We start from the raw sequence: 24,915 nt of genomic DNA, 5'->3' as shown, positions 1-24,915 counted from the left end.
ACAGTCCAGCAAGGTATTTCAAAATGATTTGGTAGTTTTATTTTTTGATGTTTGCAAATGTTGTATTTTCCCTTTAATATCTAATCAGGGTTGGAAGTCATCAAAAAGTGCGTCTCGCCACATGTTATCACAAGTGAATCTTAAGTTGTAATCGTAACAAGTCAGTCACAAGTCATCAAGTCATCGCAAGTCATCACAAGTCCATCGTACCAAGTAACCTTTCTATCCTACATCAATCACAAGTGAATTACAAGTCACAAGTCATCACAAGTTAATCGTAAGTCATCACAACTTATCACCAGTCCATCACAAGTCAACCATAAGTCGTCACAAGTCAATCACAAATCAACACAAGTCCATGACAAGTCCATGACAAGTCCACACAAGTTATCACAAATCATCACAAGTCTTCAAAAGTCACTCACAAGTCAATAACAAGTCAAGCATGAGTCATCACAAGTCAATCACAAGCCAATCACAAGGCAATTGCAAGTCAATCACATGTCAATCACAAGTCACCAATTCAAAAAGATATCACAAGTCAATTACAAGTCAATAACAAGTAAATTTTAAGCCAATCATGAGTCATTCACAAGTCAGTCACAAGTCATTCTTAATAAAAACACAAGGCATCGCAAGCACCAATGAGTCCATCGCAAGTCAATCAGAAGTCGCAAGTCAAGGAGTATGCAGAATGACCAGTGCTTATAATTCTGCACAATTTTGCCAAACTCTGCCAAAACTCTGCAGACTTGTTGATTCCTACTTGTTTACATACCCGTGGGCAGGACCAGCTGTAGCGGAGACTCGCCTTCTTGTCGTCCGGATCGTGAGACTCCGAGGCGTCCAGCAACAACTTCTCTGCAGCGTCTCGGCCGACGGTGACCTGGTCCCCGCCCTTGATGGATGCCACCAGGGAAGACCGCTGCACGGTGATGGTAATGGAGGTCACGGTGCGTACGAGCACTGTCTCCCCATTGGGAGGGATTGCCACAGAGATGGTGATGGGTTGCCCAGCTGCGGATGGTAAGAGAATTAAGATGGAGTGAGAGAGCAACGTTGGCAATGATTTTGGAAATGAAAGGCGTTAGTCAATTCACATCAAGGAAATATAACAGAAAAGCTTTTTCCCTACTGTAATTTTGAAGCTTTTGAAACTGTTTTCTAAAAACCTCCTTTCTTTGTCATATTTCAACAAAGTTAACGTACAAGTTGTAATCTAAATTGGCATATTTTTTTTTGAAATTAGAAAAATCTAATAAAGCCTGAAATTAAAAGGCCATGTGACTCGACTTCCGGAACCCTGGCGCGGCCTACATACGGCACTGAACAATAAATATGTTGACAGAATGATTTCTAACCGATACCATTCCGACAAACAATGTCGGAATTTTATATAAGTATTCTTCAAGAAAAGTTTATTCAAAGTCAGGGCAAAAACAAATTTCATTTACAACCTTTCACATCCGGCATTTTTTGTTCCTAGTTTTCCGTGTTCATTCACATTTTTTTCAAATCGCATGAGAATGATAATGTATAACAGCGCAAACATTCTACCTTCAAGCCAATGGGTTCTAGATTTAGTCAAAACAAGATGTTATAAACAGTATCTGACCTGGTAAGTTGCGCGCCCAGAACCTTTGGTTTCTGCCGCGACGGTTGAGGGCACCGGCGATAGTCACATTATCTTGCGTTGTCGCCGTCCAAATGAACTCCACGCTTGACGATTCAATGCACCTGCTGTAGAACTGGACATCGGCCCACAAGACGATTCTGTTTTGATAAAACGAAAAAACCCAAAACAATAACAGGACAGAAATCAAATTCAATGGTCAAGTTCAGATATTTTAGAAATTGCCTGAAGAGGGCTTATTATATAGGTTTTCCTTAATCCAAGAAGAGGTTTCTTGAAGAATCATGTTTCTTGAAGATTTCAGGACCTAGTGCCCCTTTTTTCCAAGACATCGAGGGCGGATCCAGGTAGCCCCCCCCCCCCCCAAAAAAAAATAACCCTTTTTTTAAGTGATGTCGTAATTTTTTGGAACCGCTTTTGGGGACCAAAATTGTTTTGTCCCCCCCATAAGAATATTGTGTTCTGGATCTACCCTTGCGAGAAATGACATGACTTAACAAATAGCAACTCACCTTTTTGATGCCAAAACAACATTGTCTTCGCCCAGTCCGCGATGCTGGATCACCAATCCGGGCTTCATGACTTCCTCGGGCAGTTTTTGTACTCTGTGTGAGGCAGTGTTCGACCTGCCCCTCGTAGAGACAGTCAGCCTGACGGTATACACAACGCCGACCATCAACAGGTCGCCGTCCAGCTGCAAGTCCGAGCGGTTGTTATCTGCAAAGACATGTGATTGTAAACGACCATCCAGGTTGAAATTCGACATGAAACGACTGACAACATTGCCCCCACCCTGGATAGGCTCCACAGCTTATACCGGTACCCAAGGACACAACATTATGATCAGCAGCTGGATTTCAACCCTGACCTTATTATTATAAGTCACAAACTAATAGGCCACACAAACCCACACTTAAGTGAACAGACTTCAAGACAACACTTACCGTTGATTGTTCTGAGACGAGACGACAATGCTTCAGAGGTGCCCTGCCTGCTACTAACCGCCCATGTGTATGTAAGACGAGGACCAACGGATGCACTACCACGGATAAGCAAAGTCCCACAGAAGGGTATCTCGTTGGGTCCACTGACGATGGCAACAACTGGAAAAAAAATGAATATAACCGGTGTAATAGCTTAAAAGTATTAGTAATTAGCAACACAGAGGTCTCGGGTTCAATCCAATCCATGCTTGACATTTTTTTTCACAGGCTCTAGAAACTGAAAGGACTGAGCCGAAAGAAAATGCCAACCCCAACCTTCCCAAAACTTGCAAATGCCTCTTTGGAAAACGGAGGATTTTGGGACATATGGCCAAAAAAATGCCGTTGATTTTGGGGATGCACTATGTTACGTGCGCAAAATTCAAATGACAAAAGGAAATACAAAAGTGAAATCAGCAATTATATTTGAACAATTAATTTAATATTTACAAGAGAAATGATACAGATGATTACAATTAAATGAATTAATACAATCATAAAATGTGTTCAACTTAAAATAGTGTAACATTTGGCCCTACAAGATGTCCTCCGAGGTCACGTCACCAAAGTTACAGAAATTAGCACTCAGACAACCTTCCAGGATGGGACCAAAGTCAGCGAAACCCGGATAGAGCGAATCTACGAAGTCAACTTTGACCAGCTATTCGAGAAGAAATAGTAGTCAAGGCCAACCCTACCAGATGTTGCAGATCTTCGATTTCCACTTGTTTTGTTACTAGTTAAAAAGAAAAGAAATGTTTTTGTAGAATAGATTGTTCCTTAAAATGTGTTGAACAGAGACTTGCCTCGTTTATATAACGTTTTGATAAACTAAATTTATGAGGAAACAGTGTCCTAAGTTATGAGACACTATGAGGCGACATGGGGCACTTGATGTTAGTCCGCTTAAATTAGTATGGCGAAAAAGTGAGATAATTTAGAGACGTCGCCATGTTGTGTTTAGAAGCCGATCATTTTGAATAAATAAGTTTTAAGTGTTACTAATTTGCCTGCTAATTTTCTTTGTGCATGATTAAGTAGCAATTGCTAATGTTTGTAGTGATTTGTGTCAGCTGATTCTGAACAGAACGTTCAGGCTTAGAAGGAAGCTGTGTAACATTTGAGCAATTGACACAATTTGTTTTGACTTGGCGCGCCATAGAAAGCGATAGACGCGCGATTAGTTTGTCGCCGCCAGCGGGCTACTAGTCAGTTGGTGAACGCGACTCGTGCTGGAAGGACCAACCAAGCCTACCGGAGCGTCAATCCAAGGAGGCGAAAGGGCGTACTGCAGTCAGTATATGTGCCTACCTTCCTTTAGCGTGGGGCATATATAGCGGAGCCATAGAGGCGCGACTGTTGGCCGGACGCCTCAAGGGACGACGTACGCTAGCGAGCGTACATCTACTGAGTCATCGGTCCGAGCACTGAGGCGCAGGGCTGCTGTAGGTAGCGGTGGAGGCGTTAGGACTCATCGAGGAGTTACACGCTCCATATAAACCAGGCTCACGAGGAGCCTACCCCCTTTGAGGCCCAAGGAGACGAGAGGCGTTGCTGAGGGAACAACTGTGCGCGACATTTAGAAGTTCGTAAATGCGGCACTTGCGCGGTGGATAAGTGCAAACTCGCGGCGGGAGGCGCTATACACTCTCTAGAGGCGCCATAACACTCACTTGAGGCGCTATTAGGGCTTATTCAAATAAATCACTTTAATCATAATAATTGATCTAATTAAATAAATCAGTGAAACCTTCTTCCTTTTGTCATTGCGTCACAGTCATGTTTACATGTTTGTCAGTCTGTATTGACTGTCTGGAAGTGAGCGATCTAGTGAGTAGACTGAGTATACGTGGTGGTATATTTCCAACCGAACGGACCTGCACCTCGGCGCTGTTAGGGTTACTCGCCTTACCCGCGAGTGTTCGCCGAGGACAACCGACCTGGCAATAGTAAAATCCGCCACAATATCAAGGCGTGACGAGCTGCGGTCCTACGTGGGCGTGGCTATACGGCTACGGACTCCTGTAGGCACGGGAGTGGACTTCTACGGAGAGCAGTGGGATAGTCTGGCCCAAGCCATCTACGGAGAGCAATGGGCCAGTCTGGCCCAAGCCACCTACGGAGAGCAATGGGCTAGTCTGGCTCAACCCATCTACGGAGAGCTCTTGACTTGGATCATCGAAGGAGACCACCAGAGAAAGTGAGCTAAAAGCAGGCTCACTATATACCAGCATCGTCTTGACTTGGTTCTTGGAGGGTTTCGGCGTTGACTACCGAAACGTTACAGCTGCGGGGCGACACACAGAACAGCAGCGAAGGGAGTGGACCGAAGCCTTCGTCTGACCCCGTGGTAGTAGTTTGGCGTGTGTGACACGAGGGCAGTCAAACCAAGCCTTATATGCTCGTCAAATCCCAAAAAATACAATACAATGTGCTGCGATTAAGGCCGCTAGAATTTTAATACTTATTTACTGCATACTCAAGGTGTGCCTAATCCTCAGGTGGATTGGATCTTAAGCTTATTAAATACGTATGTAAATCTCTTGATTGTAACAACTAGTTTTAGGGTCTTGGACCAGACCGCGGTTGTTTATGCTCAGCTGTGCATAAATTTAGGCCCAGATGCACTTTTAATAATCCGCATTGCTCAATGATGTCACTGGCATCAACATATTGACAGTGATTGGTGGGGATTTATGCAGGATTGAGGCAGTGGTGCCCGCTCCAAGGACTATACGAATTCAAGAAATAAAGAAGGATTTTTCATGCAATTTTGACAAAAGCATTTTGCAGGATTGAGGTTGCATCCTAGCAAGGATGCCTCTGAGGTTATAGTCTGAGTTTCACCCGTTATTTACGGAGCACAGTATCCTGGTATAACGTCTGATATGTCCAAACATGCAGATAACAAGCAAAGCGCCAGCCAATCGGAGTCGACTTTACTAAAATCGTGACATCAATCCATTCCCAAGTCAGGACTATAATGGTTTGATTGGTCAATTTAAATGTAGTGATTTGCAATACAACAACAGCCGAGCGCATATGCATATCGGGTAACCGTAATACAGAGCACACAGACGATTTGACACAGGTTTTTTTTTATCCATGTCAATGACGCGACGACGGGTAAATGACCAAAGACCCGATATAGAAAGCGCCCGCTGATAGGTCAACATCTAGAGGTCAAGATGGGGTTGTCTTGCCTAATTAATTGGCGAATATGTGCTTTATGTGACCATTCACAGCTTTTACCATGGTCTACTACATAGACTACTTAAGTAAGGGTTAATGCATGATTTAATGTACAATGACAAACGTCGAGGTTTAAATTACCTCTTTGCAGAACCGGTACATTTGGTCTTTCACTGACTGGACTTTCACCATCTCCTGGTATTTGTGTAGCATCAACCTCGCCCGAAGTTCCACCACCGTTGCCTGGGGTTCCACCGCCGTTGCCTGGAGTTCCACCGCCGTTGCCTGGAGTTCCACCATCGTTGCCTGGAGTTCCACCGCCGTTGCCTGGAGTTCCACCACCGTTGCCTGGAGTTCCACCACCGTTGCCTGGAGTTCCACTACCGTTGCCTGGGGTTCCACCGCCGTTGCCTGGAGTTCCATCGCCGTTGCCTGGAGTTCCACCACCGTTGCCTGGAGTTCCACCACCGTTGTCTGGCTCCCGTGTCACGCCATCTCCCCGATCACCATCACTGCTTTCGGTTGTAGCGACTGAAAAACAAAAGGTCGGAAAAATATCCACAAACTTACAATTGTAACAAAGTTCAACGGTTAGTCACTTGGGCCTATATTTGAGGCCCATTTCTGCATTTGGGAATCTTGCAATTTTGAACAGTTATGGAAACGGTTAACCATTTCGTCACCGACACCACGAAGTAATACTCTACGTGTTAAACCATAATTGTTTTCGATTTTCATTTTTTTTTTACATTTTTAAACATTTTTCATCAAGGCCTACCATTGCACGAAGTTTCAAATCTTCAAGAGCTTTACTTTAATAATTACGCTAATTACCATGGCAACTTTTGCGCGAAAGTGACCATTTTCGTTTTCACGAAGAAACACTCAAGTTCCATTTACCATTGTAATGCATGGCGCGCACTCTTCTTAAATGCAAGCAAAAAAAACGTTTTCATGAAGTAACACTCTTCTTGTTTGAGCGCGCGCGCGCTGAACTCCGTTTCCACGAAGTAACACTCTTCTAGTGTTGTAATACATTGAAGCGAGCTACTTCGTGAAAACGAAAATTTACAGTTTCGCAGCTTTTTTGGTTTCACGAACTAGCACTCATCTTTTTTTTCTCTTATTTCTTGTTGTTTTAAAGGGAATATACATCATTTGCCTTTGCTGTAATTTTCAGAAATGGATGGAATTGGGGGGTTGGAAATATATAGCAAATATAGTTACACTGACTTTTTTGAGGTTTTGGGTTCAAAAATGCTATAAAAACCAAGAAAAACAATCATTTTCCTCTAGTCTGGTTCCCTGACTCCATTGAAGAAGAAACAGAGCAGTTTACATACATTGGGGAATTGTAAGGTCAGGGAACCAGTCTAGCTGGCTTGTACCCGTTCATAGTGTGTGTAATCGATTGCAAACAAGTGCGATAGTCAATTGGGGCCAGTATTTGAAAAAAAGCCAGTTTTTTCCAACGCTGATCGGCCGATCAGCGCTGGAAATTGGTACAAAAATAGCACTTTTCTTGAAAATGACAGTATACCAGGTGCCATGATTTTACAGGATGCTTTACACTGTCATTCACTAACAGTCCAGCAAGGTATTTCAAAATGAATTGGTAGTTTTATTTTTTGATGTTTGCAAATGTTGTATTTTCCCTTTAATACACAAACTGGTCAAAAACAGCAAATTAAATGACATCAATACATCAAGTGTCCACAAGGAGAAACCAACTAAAAATACTCTTATCTGCAGTTTTGACGCAAAGTGCTGTTTTAGAAGGCGTTCAACTTCAGATGCCGTTTTCTCCGATTGCTATAGTTTTTACTGGTATTTACATGAGTGTTACTTCGTGGTGTCGGTGACGATTTGATGCCACTTTTTATGGGCCTTCTAATTTTTTATTAGCTGTTTCGGTGACGCACCGAAACACCAAAACAGCTCTTATTTTCGTTAAAATTTACGTCAGGTTACGTAACATTAAAGATGCACTTTTCCCTGTACATGTATGATTTCGTCAAACCATACACTTTGGAACGTTCTTAAATCTGATCGACTACAGACTTGACACACACTTAGACCACCACCCAAAATTTGTCCTAAGAAATTCGACATCGTGACGTCATGAGGTGTCCGGTTACGTCACATTAAAATACATTTTCCCCATAATTATGTTGTTCACGTTTTCTTCAAACCGTACACTTTTGCACTTTTGTAAAATCGATCGACTTCAGACATGGTACATATTCAGACATGGTACATATTCAGACATGGTACATATTAGACTACCACCCACAGATGGTCCTAGAACAAATTCGTCATTCGGACGTCATCAGCTGTCAGGTTACGTAACATTAAAGTTGCACTTTTCCCCATATGTTTTTTACATTCATGTTTTCATCAAAATACCTCATCATGTAACAATTACTGAAATAAAGCCTAGTCTATAAGTATTTTACTCGGCTTTGCAGTTCATTCACTACCGTCATAGAAAAATCGCAATGTGAGAAGCAAAAAAAGATCCCCCTCCCCCAAAAAACTGTGATCAGGATGCACCTTTATTTGGCTCACAGACCCTTCTTGCAAGAAAAACAAAAGAAAAGAAAATATATACAGTATATACAGATAAAGCTATGCCGATTCAAAACTCTGCTTCTATTTAAACGTTAATGTCAGTCAATTGGGCCCCGGTACATACCGTTACTTCGTTTTACCGTTTTGGATTTCCTCCAAAACGAAAACAGTAAACGAACCATTGACTGTTTTGTCGTTTTACAGTTTTGTAAAACGGTCAAACGGTTTTAAGATAAATACGGTTATTCCGTTTTATCAGTTTAGTAAAATCCATTACAGCATATATAACGATCAATGATTTTTGTTTAACAGTTTTACAAATAACTTTGAAAAACAGCAAAACGGTTAGTATCGAATACAGACTTTGTTTTCAATTCAGTGTCATAGTTAAGGCCTAACAGTCCGTAGTGAATGTATGTGGCGGTGGACAAAGGGGATGGAGGGGGACCATGCCGCGCACGAACAAGTACAGTGTTACCTCGTCATAATTAATGCGTGGTGTGATTCCTGGCGTGACCCTGATCCCCATCTAACTGCGATTCACTCGGTGGGGCTAAAGAGTTGCAAGCAAAAATGGCGCTGGGAAATTTCAAGGAGGAAATTTTACAATGGATACAGGATTGTAAGACGTTGAAGAAGTTGCAGGTATTTTGAAGGAAATTGGAGTTCGGCGCGGATCTTCAATAGCCAATTCGTAAATTCTGTCATGAGAACGACATGTAGGCTAAAGAGGACAACTTGGGTCCCGGGCATTGACTCGATCCGAAGGCCAGGACACATTAACTTTGCAAGGTGCATTGCTTAATTGCCGAAAAAAATCAAAAAATGATCGACAAGACTATCTACCGTTTTGTCATTGTCATATTTTTTTGTAAAACAACACTCTAAAAATAAAGCAACTAACCGTTTATCGCTTTTTACAATCTAAAAAAAGGAACAAAAATACCGTTTGACCGTTTTACAAAACTGTAAAACGACAAAACAGTAAATGGTTCGTTTTACTGTTTTTGTTTTTGAGGAAATCCAAAACGGTGAAACGAAATAACGTTATGTACCGGGATTCTATTTCTGGCCTTGTTGCTGTTTTGTTTCCACTGCGAGCATCTCCCGTGGATATACGCAGCCACCATCTTTTATCAACCGCGTTGGGGGAACAATAGCGTGCTCGCTTCTGAGGCAAGAAGAAGTGCGCCACCCGCTCCGGCAATCATCCGTTTCTACGGCAACGGGTGTCAACAGCCGCCTCCGGCAATCACCTGTTGCACAATTAGTCCATATTCCGCCGTCAGCTCATTGAGCTAATGGACCGATCCAGTGGGCAAATTAACACGTGCTCCTCTCCAATGCCACGCTGCATTTTCCTTCCGCGCGCATCATACGCGCGTGCCCACATGTCGGACTTTAGTGAACGCATATCGGACATAAATCACGGCTGTGATTGGTCAGAACACCATGGGGCGGTGCTTACTGGAACGGTCCATAGTCCAGTCAATTAAGAACAAAATAGGGCCTGACCTATAGGACACATTGCAATAGAATTTATTTTAACGTTATCCCGCTAAGGAAATATCACTATTTAACATACTAAAAATCTAATTTCATCGAAGGAGTGGAAAAGTGATTTATTCACTTTTTCGCTATACTAATTGTTCATCATCCGTAAACAGTCGTATGGAGGGCGTCATGTTTTCTTTTGCGTCCGTTACCCGTCAGAAAATCCGTTCACATCACGCATGAGACTTTGCGAGACACGACTGATCAGAGCGACGACTGTTCTATGCCCACCAATTATTACAATATACCGTATTTACACTGTCGCCAAATACTATAGGATATTTTCTTGAAAAAAAACCATGAGATTTGTTTCTTCCCCAATTATTTATTGGTTAAAACAAATCATTTTGTGCTCAATAAACTATTTGTTTCACGGAAATTCTTTGCAAAAACAGGTCTACTTGAAACAAGGCCGGGCAATGATAGACACAAAGAAATCCATTTAAAAGTAAAATTTAAGTGTCTACGCCAATAGGCCGGAATCAAATTTTAACTATTAGGGAAAATATCCGAAATCCAAGATTCGTGTTTGATGAACTTAGGTCACTGGCATGATAACATATTAATTGTCAAAAAAAAATAATATATACTAAAAGACAAATCTTAATGAAGACAAATTAACTGGATCAAAATCTTGCAGTGAAAATGTAGCTGAATTCTCGGCTTTAGAGAAAAGAATTAGGCAGTGTGACAAGTGTATATTACCTCTACAAAAGAATATACATTCACCCAGATCAAAACCTTAGGCCGGGGAAGGGGGGGGGGGGGGAGGTTGTGGACCATGCAATTGAGATCTTTTTTTTATATAACAACGCGAGGTCTGTTCCATCCAAAGAATCATTTCGTCGGGACTCAAGTATGCTTTTCTGGAGTAGTGCATTTCACTCTTGACAGTACAAGCAGATTTTTTTTTCAGTTTCCCGACGCAATGTCGTCAGCTGCACTCGCATGTGGTCATGAATTCTAAATATTAGCTTATATAGGCATGCAAATCAAATCAAGTCACCAGACGAATTGTTCGAGGACAAAATGTCCCAAATTTTAATCTCAACAAAAAATGCTTGAAAAACACCCTTCCTCTCCATAAAAACAATTAGATTTTGCACATGTTGTTTGTTTATTTATTTGAAAGTGTGTGACGCTTCAATGGTTTCTATTGCAATTTGTTCTAGGTCTTAACTTAAATTGACTGCGTACCGGACTCTACGAGTTTTAAATCTTAATGATTTTGCGTAAGCCAGAAAACAAAACAAAAATTGTAAAATTCAGAAGCGAGCCAAAATGCAAGGCTGATGGTTCAAAAAACGCTGAAGTCGGGCAAACGTTCATCACTTGTTGCTATGGCACCAGGTGTAAACAGTCAGTATGGCGCCATCAGCTCATCAAGCTGAGAGCTTTGAAGCTGATTGAGTTTGCGTCAGCGAACAATACAAAATTGGTAACATTGAGAAGCCAGCCCAAAATAAAGCATTGCTGATGGTTAAAAAAAAAATCTCCCGTGGATATATGCAGCCACCATCTTTAATCGACCACGTTGGGAGAAAAGGCCGCTTGCTTTTCTGGCAAAGCAAAGTGCGCCTCCGGCTCCGGCAATCATCCGTTTCTACGGCAACGGGTGTCAACAGCCGCCTCCGGCAATCATCTGTTGCTATGGAAACAGGTGTCAACAGTCAATATAGCGCCGGCAGCTCATCTAGCTGATAGCTTTAAAGCTGAATTTTTTTGAGTCATCCAGAAACAAAACAAAAAATAGTAGAATTTAGAAGCGAGCCAAAAGCATTGCTGATGGTTCAAAAATCGCTAAATTAATAGTGAGGCATATACGTGCATCACCTGTTACTATATGGAAACGGGTGTCAACAGTCAATATTGCGCCGGCAGCTCATCAAGCTGATAGCTTTAAAGCTGAATGATTGTGGGTCAGCCAGAAGAAAAAAAAATAGAAAGGAGCCAAAAAACATTCCTGATGGTTCAAAAATCGCCGAAGTCAGGCATACGTGCATCACCTGTTACTATGGCAACGGGTGTCAACAGTCAATAATGCGCCGGTATATAGCTGATAGCTTTAAAGCTGAATGATTTTGCATCAGCCAGAAAAAAAAAATGGTAAAATTTAGAAGCAAGCCAACAAAATACCAATTGCTGATGGTTCAAATATCGCCGAAGTCACGTACACGTGCATCTCTTGTTGCTACGGTAACAGGTGTCAACAGTCATATTGCGCCGGCAGGTCATCAAGCTGAGAGGTTTGAAGCTGAACGATTTTGTGTCAGCCAAAAAAGAAATTGGTAAAATTTAGAAGTGAGCCCAAACAAAATTATGCTGATGGTTATGCTGATGATGCTAGCAGTTCATTTCTGTCTCCTTAAAGGATGGAGTATTCGTCATGTGTTCCTTTTTTTTTTTCAAGCAATAACTATACTCACGAAATTTGTTTGTTTTTGTTTTTGTTTGTTTGTATTCTTTTTGAAAATAAATTCAAATAATACTTTTGCGGTGCACCTTCTTATATCAAGGAATATCAATTTCTCTCAGGAACAAACCTACATTTTGATATTTATAAATGCAGAAAATTGTTACAGGAACAGTTAGTCCGAAATATCACAGTAAAGTGAATGACATGGATATCTTTCACATTGGCCGCATTGTACTCTCATACAGCATAATTTAATGTAACCTAAAAGACCTTGTTTCATGATATTTTGCAATTTTTGAATTCCATCGTTCTGATCATGAAATACGTGAGTGAAAACACCCTTCATTAATATCAATTAAATTAAGCTGAAGCAGACAAAGCATTTTGTACTGATGGTCATTTATATTTCATGCTTCCGGCTGTAAACGAGTGCGTATTCCTGAAAACCAACCCACGACGTCGCGGTATCTGGCGTCGGTATTAGTAATTTTGGGCAGACACAACGAACAATGTTTATGACATAAACGTCAAAACATCTGCTAGTCATCATCAGTAAAAAAAAAAAAAAAAGGATATCATAATAGGCTCAGCATGAAAAAAAGGTCGGCGATGAGTTGGAACAAAAAAGTGCACTCACCCAGACACTTAAATTACCCAGGAATTTATAATCTTATCAAGTCTTTGTTCATGAGTTTGCCTCTTTCATTCTGCATTTTAAAAAGCTCCTTCGCTCTTTAACAAACAAGGAAATTTAAATATTAAAGTACACCGGTATACAGGGCCCTTTCCAAAATGATAGCCAATTGTTTTCTCTGTTTTATTTTCTGTTTCTGTAACCAAAATGACGATGTTTGCAAATGTCTTTGTTTGCGGTAATTTGCGTATAGGTGTGAGCAAGATTACATCAGCAGATGAAATTATCTACATGGATTTATTTGCACACCACTATTCATCGGTTGATAAATACCATTCAGCACTCCAGACCCAGGAACCATTGAGTTTCAAGAACATAGGTATTGGAGCTAGATAAACCAATGTAAAAAAACACACACACACCAAATACTCGGATGTCCGCGCCCACCGTTACACGGTTTGTCAAAGTGTGTGTGTTTCCCCCCTCCGCCATTATTTTGACCAAAGAAAAATTACTTGCAACATATACCGAGTTGCTCAATATACCGTGATGAAACGTGTTGGTTAATACTACAGTGCTTAGATATTCGATATTAATGCAGAAATTGAAGTTTGATTTATCAGGTTTCTAAACCAAACACGTTTTTCTTCTTGATCGTTTCATAGTAAATGAGTTTCATTGCAATGACCCAAAGCGATTTATTTTTGGTACATTTTCTGATGTACACTATGAGAAATAAAACGATTTAATCAGAAACACAGTTACAATACCTTTGAACCATTTTTGTACACTTTTGCATTACAAAAACATTGAATCAGTAAATGGCTGGAAAAAAAACACTTACGTTGAAGGATAGTCTATGCCAATATATACCACAGTTGACCTGTTATTTGTAGGATAAAACCTTAATATTTGAATTGTGTTGGAGGTCGTACTTTGGAATGAAATGACCGACGCAGGTGGTATTACTGCTACGCATAACATAGGGGCGCCGTTCTATATACGTTCAGAAGCACGCATTTTCTTCAGGGAGATGAGAGATACAATACTGATGTGTGCAAATGAAGACATCGCCAAGGTAACGTTCTCCAATGGATTGCACATATCGATCGCCTTATCCCTGTTGCCATCAAATGGGGGCGTCAGTACCGCGTTATGGTAGGGGCGAGCGGAAGACTTGCAAACAGTCTTCAAACACGTGGAATGCAAATCCACTAAAACTTTCAAAAATATTGCCCCGCGTTGCGAGTATGTCTGCTTTTTGTGTCGTAAATGCCACACAATGAAGCAATATCATAATGTTTGATTAATTTCAAATATCATCGAGGAAAGATAATCTAAAAACGTATGGCTATAGTTCGGCACGAAAGTCGAGGTGAAAAGCGATTCAAATGATAACTTCAAGAACGGAAGAAAACCAAACGTAAGCACGATAGCACCAGCAAACATGAATGAGTCGAGAGAGCGTTTGCACTCTTCTGCGTAGTAAATGGATCTGGGTATTCAATACATTCTTCCCGTCTCTCATACATCCGACATCTATGACTGCATAATTCAGGATACACTTTTTTTTTAAATGCAGTTCCCTCCCAAATTTATTTCATAGCGATCGATCGATCTTTACCAAAACCCCCAAACACTTGAAGTGAATTGAATGGCAGATTACAGCTTTCGGAGGTAGCAGGGACAGCAAATTGTTCACAATTTGGACCTGTGATTATTGAATGACCCATCTACTAAACAAAAAGCTTTGCACTCACCTTGTCCTCTCATACGAGCCATCCAAGCCCGGTATCGTCCGCCGATGCTCTCAGAAACATCCTGCAGCTCGAGTCTCAGCAGCGAGAACGGTTCCCTCAACTTAGAGGCGAGCGAGTCGATGACCTCAGCGGTTTCGTCAGAGGTCTCCTTCGGCGGGCACACTCGGCAGCGAATGGACGAGGAGCTGTTTGCTCCGACAATCGAACAGCTGACTTTGTACAAGGCAGGTCGGTCCGGGTGGTCTTCTTCGATCCATCTCCGGACTTGGCCCCGAAGGGTTCGCAGCAGGCTGACAAACTGTAGCCCGCCGGTAGGGTCGAACCTCATCGAGCCTGTTGGTGTCTCATTTGTTGGGAAACCATCCCTAAGGTTCCCAAGAATACCCGTGAAGCGGTCTCTGAGTCCCCTGATAGCATCCCTGGTGGTACCCCCGGTGGCGCCCCCGGTGGCACCCCCGGTAGCACCCCCGGTAGCGCCCCCGGTGGCACCCCGGGTAGCACCCCCGGTATCACCCCCGGTAGCACCCCCGGAAGCACCCCCAGTAGCACCCCCGGTGGCACCCCCGGTAGCACCCCCGGTAGCACCCCCAGTAGCACCCCCGGTAGCACCCCCGGTCGCACTTCGGAGTCCGTCTTAAAAACAAATCAGGAAAGAAAAGAGTCTAAAAAAGTAGCATCCATACATTTGACAATAGAGACTTTGGATTATTTTGGCTATTAACACGTATAAGAAGGTTGCATGCAGATGCAGTTGATGTGATTATATTTTTATTCTCCACCTAACCAGGTATCTTGTCATTTAACTATATTCTTAACCTTTTCAGCATCGTTAATGTGTAAAACTATTTATGAAATTGCGGCAAATGAAAGACATTTGCAAATTGGGCTATCAGTAACAAAATCATGTGTGACTGTTCTTTTATATCTTTGGCATTTTCTCAGCAACCCAATGTTCTGTTTTCATAATTTGTTTTCAGTATTTAAAATAAAAAAAACGTTCAGCTTCAATCTGATATTCAAAGCATTCAAATTTACAAATCACTTTATTATTTTTTTTAAAGGAAAATGTTTCAGGGTTGCATTTTTTTTTGGAGGGGGGGTCCACCCTTTGGAGTACTTTGACTTTGAAAAGAACTATAGGCATTTCTGTCGGGGTAAGGCCTTCTTTTGACGACCGTCAGAGTACACTCACCTAGATACAGGGTGAGTAAAAAAGCGGACCCAAAACGCCGAAAAGTATATTTCATATTCGAAAAAGGATGTATAACCATATATGATAATGACAAGAAAGCCAATTCTACAAGCTACTGAAATTCTACAAGCTACCCGAATTGCTCATTCCGTTAAAAGAATATCACAATTGAAACACAATGGCCCTAAAACCTCTTTCGTCCAATAATGCAATTTTAAGAATCGCTGTCACAATTGTCTTCAAACATCACCAGCGATACAACCTCAGTATAAAAGTTACAAATATTCAGCAAAGTCCTTTTGAATGCCCGTCTTTCAAAAAAGTCGATCTTTATAAATCGTATTGTTTGCCTACCAGGGTTGCTGATACAGATATTGTGTACTACAGTTGCTGACGGTTGTTGACTTGAAACAAGTATTCTGTGTCATTTTCTTTGTTATTCCAAACAGTCTGAATACACAATATTTTTTTTTTTACGAAACAGGTTTTAGGGTCATTGCGTTAAAATGTGAAATTCTTTGAACGGATTTGAGCACTTTCAAGTATTTTTTTAAATCTAAAAGTAGCTTATGAAATTGCATTCCAGTCATTAGTTTTGGTGCTACATATGAAATATATTATTGGGGGTTCCGGTTCCTCTTTTTTTACTTCCCCTGTATTGAAACTCTTCAAAATCCCAGGTCAGATTTCACCCACAATCCAGATCACACTTGACCTGACATTCCAGGGTCTAATTGACACCTTGCCTGGTTAAAAGAGACGCATTTTGCCAGACAACTTTGACCAGGAGACCTATTGTCACCCTGATAAAGTATCAGGTTAAATATGACCTGGAATCCGGATTAATCTATAAGTGTTGTTGCGACTGTCCAAAACTATGGAAGTGTGTTACAACTGATAATGTAGTAACCAACAGATGTGTCACCAACCGATAATGTCACGCAACTTGACCGATACTGTATCGCTTACCGATAATGTAACAGAAATTGACCGAGCGTGCAGTAAATGTTACTACACTATCGGTCAATATTTATTTCATTATTGTTTAAGACGGATAATGTAACAACAATCGACTGATAGTGTGGTACATGTTCTGTTACATTATCGGTTAGTGATACAATATCGGTCAATATTTATTTCATTATTGTTTAAGACGGATAATGTAACAACAATCGACTGATAGTGTGGTACAAATTCTGTTACATTATCGGTTAGTGATACAATATCGGTCAATTTGTGTGACATTATCGGTTGGTGACACATTATCCGTTGGTTACTACATTATCAGTTGTAACAAAGGGCTATTGCCATTTTGGCGTAACAACAGGGCCAATTTCATGGACTGTAGTTCCTAACCACAGAAACATGCAGGGCAGAGATTAGTCTTTGGGTGACTCCAGCTTAGCTAAGCAATGGTTTCAGCTAAGCAGCTAATCAGTAACATGACCCCTTGTCAGACTTACCGAAAGCATGCCTCATCACGTCCGAGATGTGGGCTGCCAATAAGCTATTGAGAAAGGACTCGAAGGGAGCCTCGTGGGGAACGCTGATGCTCTCGGTAGCAGGTGCTCCCTCTCGGCTCGTCCCATTGCCGAAGAACAGCAGGCCGTGGAAGGCTAGCTTTCTCAGGAGGTTCACTCGCTTGGTAATGTTGAAATCCATCACCGTGGGGAATCGCAACTTGCCATTACCACGGTCGGTTGCTTCTGTAACTTGAGACGGGGTGGGTGTGACGGGATCATATGGCGACCGCTTTTGTCGCCCTCCAAAATCAGGCCTTCCGGAATGGGAGTTAAGCCAAGCGTCCTGCAGGCCACGGTAGTATTCAAGGGTCACGTTGCGGACGATGTCGCCCCAGGTCTGGGAGGCTGAGACAACCCTGTGGGCCAGCTCACCGTAGGCGTCGATCAAGGCCAGCTTCGGCAGGGAATCTTCGATGAGGGTCTGTACGTCGGAGATCTCCGGCACCGGCTTGCCGATTCTACCGTGCAACCACGACAAGGAGAACCCGTTGAAGGTGATATTGATTGCCGGGGGGATGTCAGATGGGTCCAGCTGTGGGAGACCGTCTCGTTCACCTAGACGCATCTGGACGCAACCTCTGCGTAAAACCTGAACGCGTTGCTGTGCTGCATTCGCATCTAGCGCTGAAATCAGGCACAACCAGATGGCGACTGCTAAGGTCCCAATCAGGAATATCTGGTGGCCCATGTTGGAATGTAACCACTGTGAAAGGAATGAGAAGAATAGGGATGATATTTAAGAACAGGGGTATGCACGCTGCCAGTGTCCCAATCAGGAATCTCTGACGACCCATATTTGGGATACAAACACTGCGAAAGGAATGACAACCGTGGAATTAGGTAAGAGCAGAATAGTTTTGAGGTCCTAATCAGGAAGACTACAAGCCCAGATGGTCCATGTTGAAATACATACTTAACGGGAAAGTGACGAATTAAACTCGTTCCAAGGGTGTCGAGCAGTATGCTCCTTCAAATACTTGCTCTCTCACGCTGACATTGGATCATTTGCATAATATCCACAAATGTTGGATACTTATGCAAAACTAGAAATAGTTTGGTGCCTGCCCGTGCTTTACCGTTTACGTTAGCGTTTGATTTTACATGCGGTGTCTGGGGTAAAAACAGAATCAATTTGTCGCGGCGTGAGTTACGAATACGCTATTTTTTTTCAAAGTTAGAATTTTACAATCGTATTTAACCAGTATTCAATATCACATTTCATATTAATATGAGCGAATTTGAATGTAAGGAGGGTGCGGATGGAATAAATACAAAGAACGTGAAAACACGTAATTCAAGTTGGAAAAAGCAAGTACACGACATAAATACATTACTTGCCAATTGCGGTATCGAATCAGGATACAGGAAAGTTTCGATAATCCAGGTCTTATTATTGGCAACAAGGTTGAAAATATAGTTAAGTCCTGGGGACGAGCTTGGTGAAGAACGAATAAAAAAAGTTTAAAAAGAAGCTGATGGATCCAATGTCATTTAATAGATCGTGACCATTTTGTTTTTGCAGAAAGTGGACAACCGTCGGCAATGTTCCAAAGTAGGCAACACTGAATTTGCAGTTTGACCAATCTACCGACCATTAAGAACGTCTGACCTATTAACCCAACACCGACTCATCGAAGTCAAATATATAATATACCAACTAATCTATTTTAACTGACAGTTTAAGCAGGACTTTTGTTGTCATTGCTTTCTCGCACTAGGTCTCCGGCGGCGGCGGCGCGAACCTGAACTGGTTTTGGGTCTGGTTAGCACGCGCGCTCCGGAAATAGGCTCTATAAATATGTTGCTTATCAAGTGAGGTTCTTTTGTTCACTTACGCGGGTAGGGCTTGGCTAGATTCCAGGTTTGCGTAAAGTTGTTAAAATTGTATACATTTGTTCAGACTGTGTGTTTTGTATGCTGAGAATAAAACAGTCATCCATCCTCCATACAAACGATCAGCGTTGAAATACATGCTGAATTCACACACATTATGGGAAAAGGCTAATGCATACACCCTCGACTTACTGAAACCACAACTCCTAAAATAAACGAGTACTGAACATAGTAACTGTACCCCATGTGAATTTAGTTTATCGGCTTGCTGTAGAAACCAACTATTTCTGCTTGTACATGTGGAACAATTTTATGTACAACTTTTGCACATCAGCACACTGACTCTGTCAGACAGCCATTAACAATACATGCTTTTGAAGTGGCCTAGTGCTCGGCCGATGGCCTCCGGGGTGGTCCATTTTCCTGCCACTCACCAAGTTCATTCATAAAGTAACTGCACAGTTAGTTGCTGTCAACTCTAGTGAATATGCAAACCAAATTTGAAACGAAATTCTCAAAGATTTATTTCATCTACCTTATGCAATGTTTATAAGCCATTAATCAATCAAAATTGATCGACTGATAATCGACCGATAACCCAATGTTGATGACAAGTTGTTAATAGATTAACATATTAGTCACATTTTGTCCGTGAATTTCAGTCGAACTCAATCGGTGCGGCTGGTATAAGACTAGTATGTAATTGGCCGGGTTGCGACAAATATAACGACTTGACGATTACGTTCTCGTACCGTTATTCATAATTATATGCAAGCAGCGCAATACATAATAAAGTGCATTTCTGCGGTGAGATCCAAAGCGCGCACCGCTATGCAATCAGGATTCATTCATTCCGTTGCATGGCGAGTTCTTCTTAATACGTCAGGGACATGTTTGCAGATCTGACGACGTTTAACGACTCATTTCACTCAATTGTGTATAGAACTAAAATGTTTCATTGTGATACTTGATTGATTTTAGTCGTGTATGCCCTAGAATGAATTTTGTAACATTACACGACACAAAGTACGAACCCTCGAAGAAATTAGACTGATTTTCAGAGAGCTCGCATAGAATTCGCTAGCGATTTAAAATACTCCCATATGTTGTGTATAAAATTGAAAAGTTTTCTCCATAATTTTATCAGAAATAGTCATCATCATTTGGTCTGGGAACCAGACTGCGCGCATTGAAGCGATATTTTGCGTGCGTGGAGAGCCAGTAAGGATGCAACCCTGCAAATAAATTCCCATAGACACTAGTGCTAAATGCCCATACTTCAAAATTCTTTTAAAAATACTCACAACTCTCACAGGTATTCAAGCTGCACAGAAAAATGATGATCAACATGTCATCTTTCATTTTCTTTTCATTTTTGGTGGGTTGACCATTGACTTTTCGAGATATTCTCACCCAAAGAAGACGACCCCTATTTTCCCCAAAGCCGAAAAGTAGCCATCTTGAAAAACGATCCCTCCACAACATGGCAAAATAGCGCCACTTTCAAGCCCAATAGCATCCAAAATGCTCAGAATTGGAAGCCCCAAGTCCGGGCCAGAGGTTCATTACCATATCTCTTCAATTCCCCAATTTTACGGCGCTCAGAACTCTCTAGTATGGAATATTTTGAGGGTATAACTTTTATTCATGAGCTCGGCGGATGAATTTAGGCCTATTTACCGGTGTGCACCAGTAACCGTTTACCGTACATGGCACCAAGTCTAACCCTGCCGGGGCACGCAGCGGTACGGTTGCAAGCCTCGTCATGCAAGCAGGCACACTGCAGTGCACACAGTGCCATCACGCAACGTGGAACGCACCGGAGCAGCGCTGCGCACCGCGGGTAGAGGCTCGGGAGTACATCAGGTCGGCATGCATCGAAGACTACCTTGTGCAATTCGAGCGGGTGAGCAGGATTAACTCCTGGAACGATGAGCACCGAGCAGACAATCTATTGGTGGCATTGAATGACCCAGGTCGGGAGGTTGTGTGTTCCTTCCCTTACAGAAATGTCCCATGTAATTCCCATGGGAAATTTTCCCATAGGACCCCATGGGAATTGCATGGTGAATTGGACACCATGTAGCATGGGATTTTTCCCATGGGCTTTTTCCCATGTATGGTTTCCTTTCATTTCTCCAAAAAAATTATTGCTCCATGGTATTTTTCAATAACAACTTCCTATACATTTTAACCTTGTGTGTTAAGTGCTATTCACCAACTAGGTAAAGCACATCACGGAACTCCGATGGGGGTTGTTCCACGTATTAGGAGAGGCTTGTGCACTCTATGTTTAAGTTCACATTATTGCTCCCATACCACTTGTCAAGTTGTACCATATTATCACAGTGTTCCCAACTTATTTTCTCATAAATGTTTCCAACCGTAATAATAAATGAATCAATATTATCCAAAGTTTGAATGACACATTGTCCACATAAAAAAATACTGTATGCATCATTTAACTTCACTTATCAACAGAAAAATTCAAAAATGTGCAATTACAACACTCGTTATTGTAAGGGATTCTCACAAAAATGTCCCATGGTGGTCCCATGGTGTCCCATGGTGTTTATCCCATTGTGTTCAATTGGTGAACATCCACAGGAGTTTCCCATGGTCAGCTTAACAAATAGAATTCTTAATAACCTCTATGGCCACAAGGGAAATATTTTTAATTGAATTCAAATTTACAGCTAGGCGAATAAGTAATTAAATCAAAGAAAGGTTTGCCTATAACTTGGGAGTGCAATTGGGTCTATGATGGTTTTTCATGGCACATGCATGTTCTTCAGTATAACCCGGCAGTGTCCCCGTGCTGCCTTTTAAATCTCCATGGTGTTCCCATTGTATCCATAATTTATATCACCCACATTATGGTGTTCCCATGGCGTCCTAATCCTCATGGTGTACCCATGTGTCTAAAATCCCCATATCCTCATGGTGTACCCATGTGTCTAAAATCCCCATGATGTTCCCATGGTGTCCAGTAAATCCCCATGGTGTTCCCATGGTGACATACAATCCCAATGGTGTTCCAATGGTGTCCATAAAATCCCCGTGGTGTTCCCATGGTGTCCATAAAATCGCCATGGGGTTCCCATGGTGTTCCCATGGTGTCCATAAATTCCCATGATGTTCCCATGGTGTTCATTAATTCCACATGGTGTTCCCATGATGTCCATAAAATCCCCATGGTGTTCCCATGGTGTCCGTAAAATCCCCATGGTGTTCCCATGGAGCTCATAAAATCCCAATGGTGTTCCCATGGAGCTCGTAAAATCCCCATGGTGTTCCCATGTTGTCCATGCAATCTCCATGGTGTTCCCATGGGTTTCCAATGATGATCATTTTAACTTACATGGTGTTCTTGATGACCCCATGGGTTTCCCATGGGGTCCCATGGGAATCCCATGGGACCCCATGGGAATCCCATGGGATGCTCATGGGACATTTCTGTAATGGTTGTCCAAGGAGTCGCATTCACCGTTCAGTGAGCTGGTCAAGGCTCTTGAGCGACGTTTTGGAACAGAGTGCCAACGGATTCACCATCGTGCGGAATTAACAACGCGAAGGAGGCGTGTGGGTGAGACGTCGCGTCGCCGAGCTGGGCCAAGCCGTCAGGAAGTTGGTCCGATCCGCCGGGCATACCCCGACTACAGCCCCAGGTTTATGGAGGACTTTGCCATCCAACAGTTTAGAAATGCGCTGGAAGACATCGAGCTCAAGCGGGCACTATAAGCCGCCCACAATCGGTCAGGCAGTTGAGATTATTTAAGGAGGCTGAGGCATGGTGCAACGCAGAGAAGGCTGGACGGTCAAGAACAGTGATGCCTAAGGCACGTGCAGAGAAATCTCCAGACCCCGCGCCAACTGACAAGATATTGACAATGCTACGATAACTATTGGACAAACAGCAGCGTGGCCAAGTGGCACAGAAGGTCGACGACTGGAAGCCAGCATGATGGAAATACGGGAGGCCAAACAAGGAAGTGTCCAGCCGTAGAAACCCAGCGGCCCAGTACTCTAATGGGGGAGGCACAGGCAGTTCCGCCACCGGCACAGACAGCCTCGCCGCTGGCGAAGGCAGTTCCACCGCCGGCATGGACAGCCTCACGGCTGCGCAGGCAGCCTGCCGTCTTCCGACTTAGGAATACGACCTGCATCTTCTCACGAGCTGGGGCTTTATATCCGAAGGGAGATCACGGACACGGTGGACAGTTTCCTGATTGAAACTGCAGCCAAAGAGAGTTTTTTTTTCAAAGGATAGATCCCAATTTTAGACCAAAATTTTCCCTGAAGTTCGGAGGTACCGCCAAGCTGATGGAAGAGAATCATGCATTACTGGACGCGCCAAAATGCAGATAAAGATTGGGGGCGAGATTCTACATAACGTTTAGTTAGCAAGCGTAAGTGATGATGTCATCCTGGGACTGGACTTTTTACGAGAAAACAATGCCAGCTGATTTTGTGGAAGTTTTTCACCCTTGGTAACTACAAGGTCCCCCCTGCATAAATATCCCCAGGAACCTGCGGTCTGTCGGGCTCGTATAGTCGAGAACATTTTCGTACCCCCTCTTCTGAAATACAACAGGAGTGCCAGTTTCATTGATGGAGGATAGCTGCCGATGTGAGGTGTTTGCAGAATGCAGAGACATCTGCCAGGGATCGTGAAGTTCTAGTGGCCAGTGCCCCTGTGCATACAGAGGGCGATCACATTCCGGTGAGAGTCTCGAACTTACCATCAGAAGCACTATAATAACTAGGAGGGAACTGATGCTGCCGTCCTTTAATCTGTCGATAGTGTTATGGTGTTAAAACGCCAAGATCTGGTGAGCCGAGATCCCAGAGTGATCGAAAAGCTGTCAGTACCTGAACATCTGTCCACATTGTTTGAACGTATATAGTTGCAAAGGGTTGACGGTTACACAGAGAGCTGGACTTGCAGCGTAACTGAGAAGGTTCATTGACGTGTTTTATACCGGGGATGGAGACATTGGCCGAACTAGTCTGACTCTGACCCAGTACCACATCCAGACAGGGGCAGCCCCACCAATTCGTCAGAGACGCAGTAGGGTCTCTCATTAAACTAAGGGCTTAAGGTTGCGGACAAGGAGATGAAAAAAAAAACAAACTCGCTGGGTGTCATTGACCCATCAGAGAGTCTATGTGTTCATCAATTGTTCTAGTGAGAAAGAAAGATGGGTCTGTTCGAGTGTGCATGGACTACCGTATAGAGGACCACCTTGATTCACTGGCATAGTCCCCATTCTTTTAAACCTTGGACTGACAGGTGGAGGTGGCCGACAGGTGGAGGTGGCCGAAGAAGACCGGTCAAAGACCGCATTCAGCAAAGGGCGAGGTGGAGCGGGTTTCTGCGGCATTGCAGTGGCAAGTGGCTGTGTTGTACCTCGACGACGTCAACTCCCTTTGTAACAACGCGGCGACGATGCCTTAAAGGTAGTGGGCTCGCCTTACACAGCTTGTGACCGAGCAGGGAACATCTGACGGGAGCCGAGCAGACTGACTGGTATGCCCCGACTGAGAATATTGTTGCCCCAAGAGTTGCAGCCTGTTGTGCTGAGGCATTACTACGAATAACAAACACAGGACATCTTGGTATT

General features: G+C 42.7%; 1 protein-coding gene across 1 annotated transcript in view; it reads right to left on the bottom strand.

Annotated features, from left to right (window-relative positions):
- LOC119735892 overlaps window positions 1–18,146 on the bottom strand; it is a 35,809-nt gene extending 17,663 nt beyond the window's left edge. Inside the window, exons 1-7 of the mRNA XM_038209837.1 lie at window positions 17,399–18,146; window positions 14,744–15,376; window positions 5,950–6,339; window positions 2,578–2,736; window positions 2,146–2,350; window positions 1,616–1,773; window positions 779–1,017 (exon numbers count right to left, since the gene is read on the bottom strand). Coding sequence (XP_038065765.1) covers window positions 779–1,017; window positions 1,616–1,773; window positions 2,146–2,350; window positions 2,578–2,736; window positions 5,950–6,339; window positions 14,744–15,376; window positions 17,399–18,146 — 2,532 coding nt within the window. The remainder of the gene's footprint in view (window positions 1–778; window positions 1,018–1,615; window positions 1,774–2,145; window positions 2,351–2,577; window positions 2,737–5,949; window positions 6,340–14,743; window positions 15,377–17,398) is intronic.
- Between the last annotated feature and the right edge of the window lie 6,769 nt (window positions 18,147–24,915).

Source organism: Patiria miniata, unplaced genomic scaffold, assembly GCF_015706575.1.
Source record: "Patiria miniata isolate m_02_andy unplaced genomic scaffold, ASM1570657v1 HiC_scaffold_29, whole genome shotgun sequence".
Lineage (NCBI taxonomy): Eukaryota > Metazoa > Echinodermata > Asteroidea > Valvatida > Asterinidae > Patiria > Patiria miniata.
This window is presented reverse-complemented; position numbering and strand designations above follow the sequence as displayed.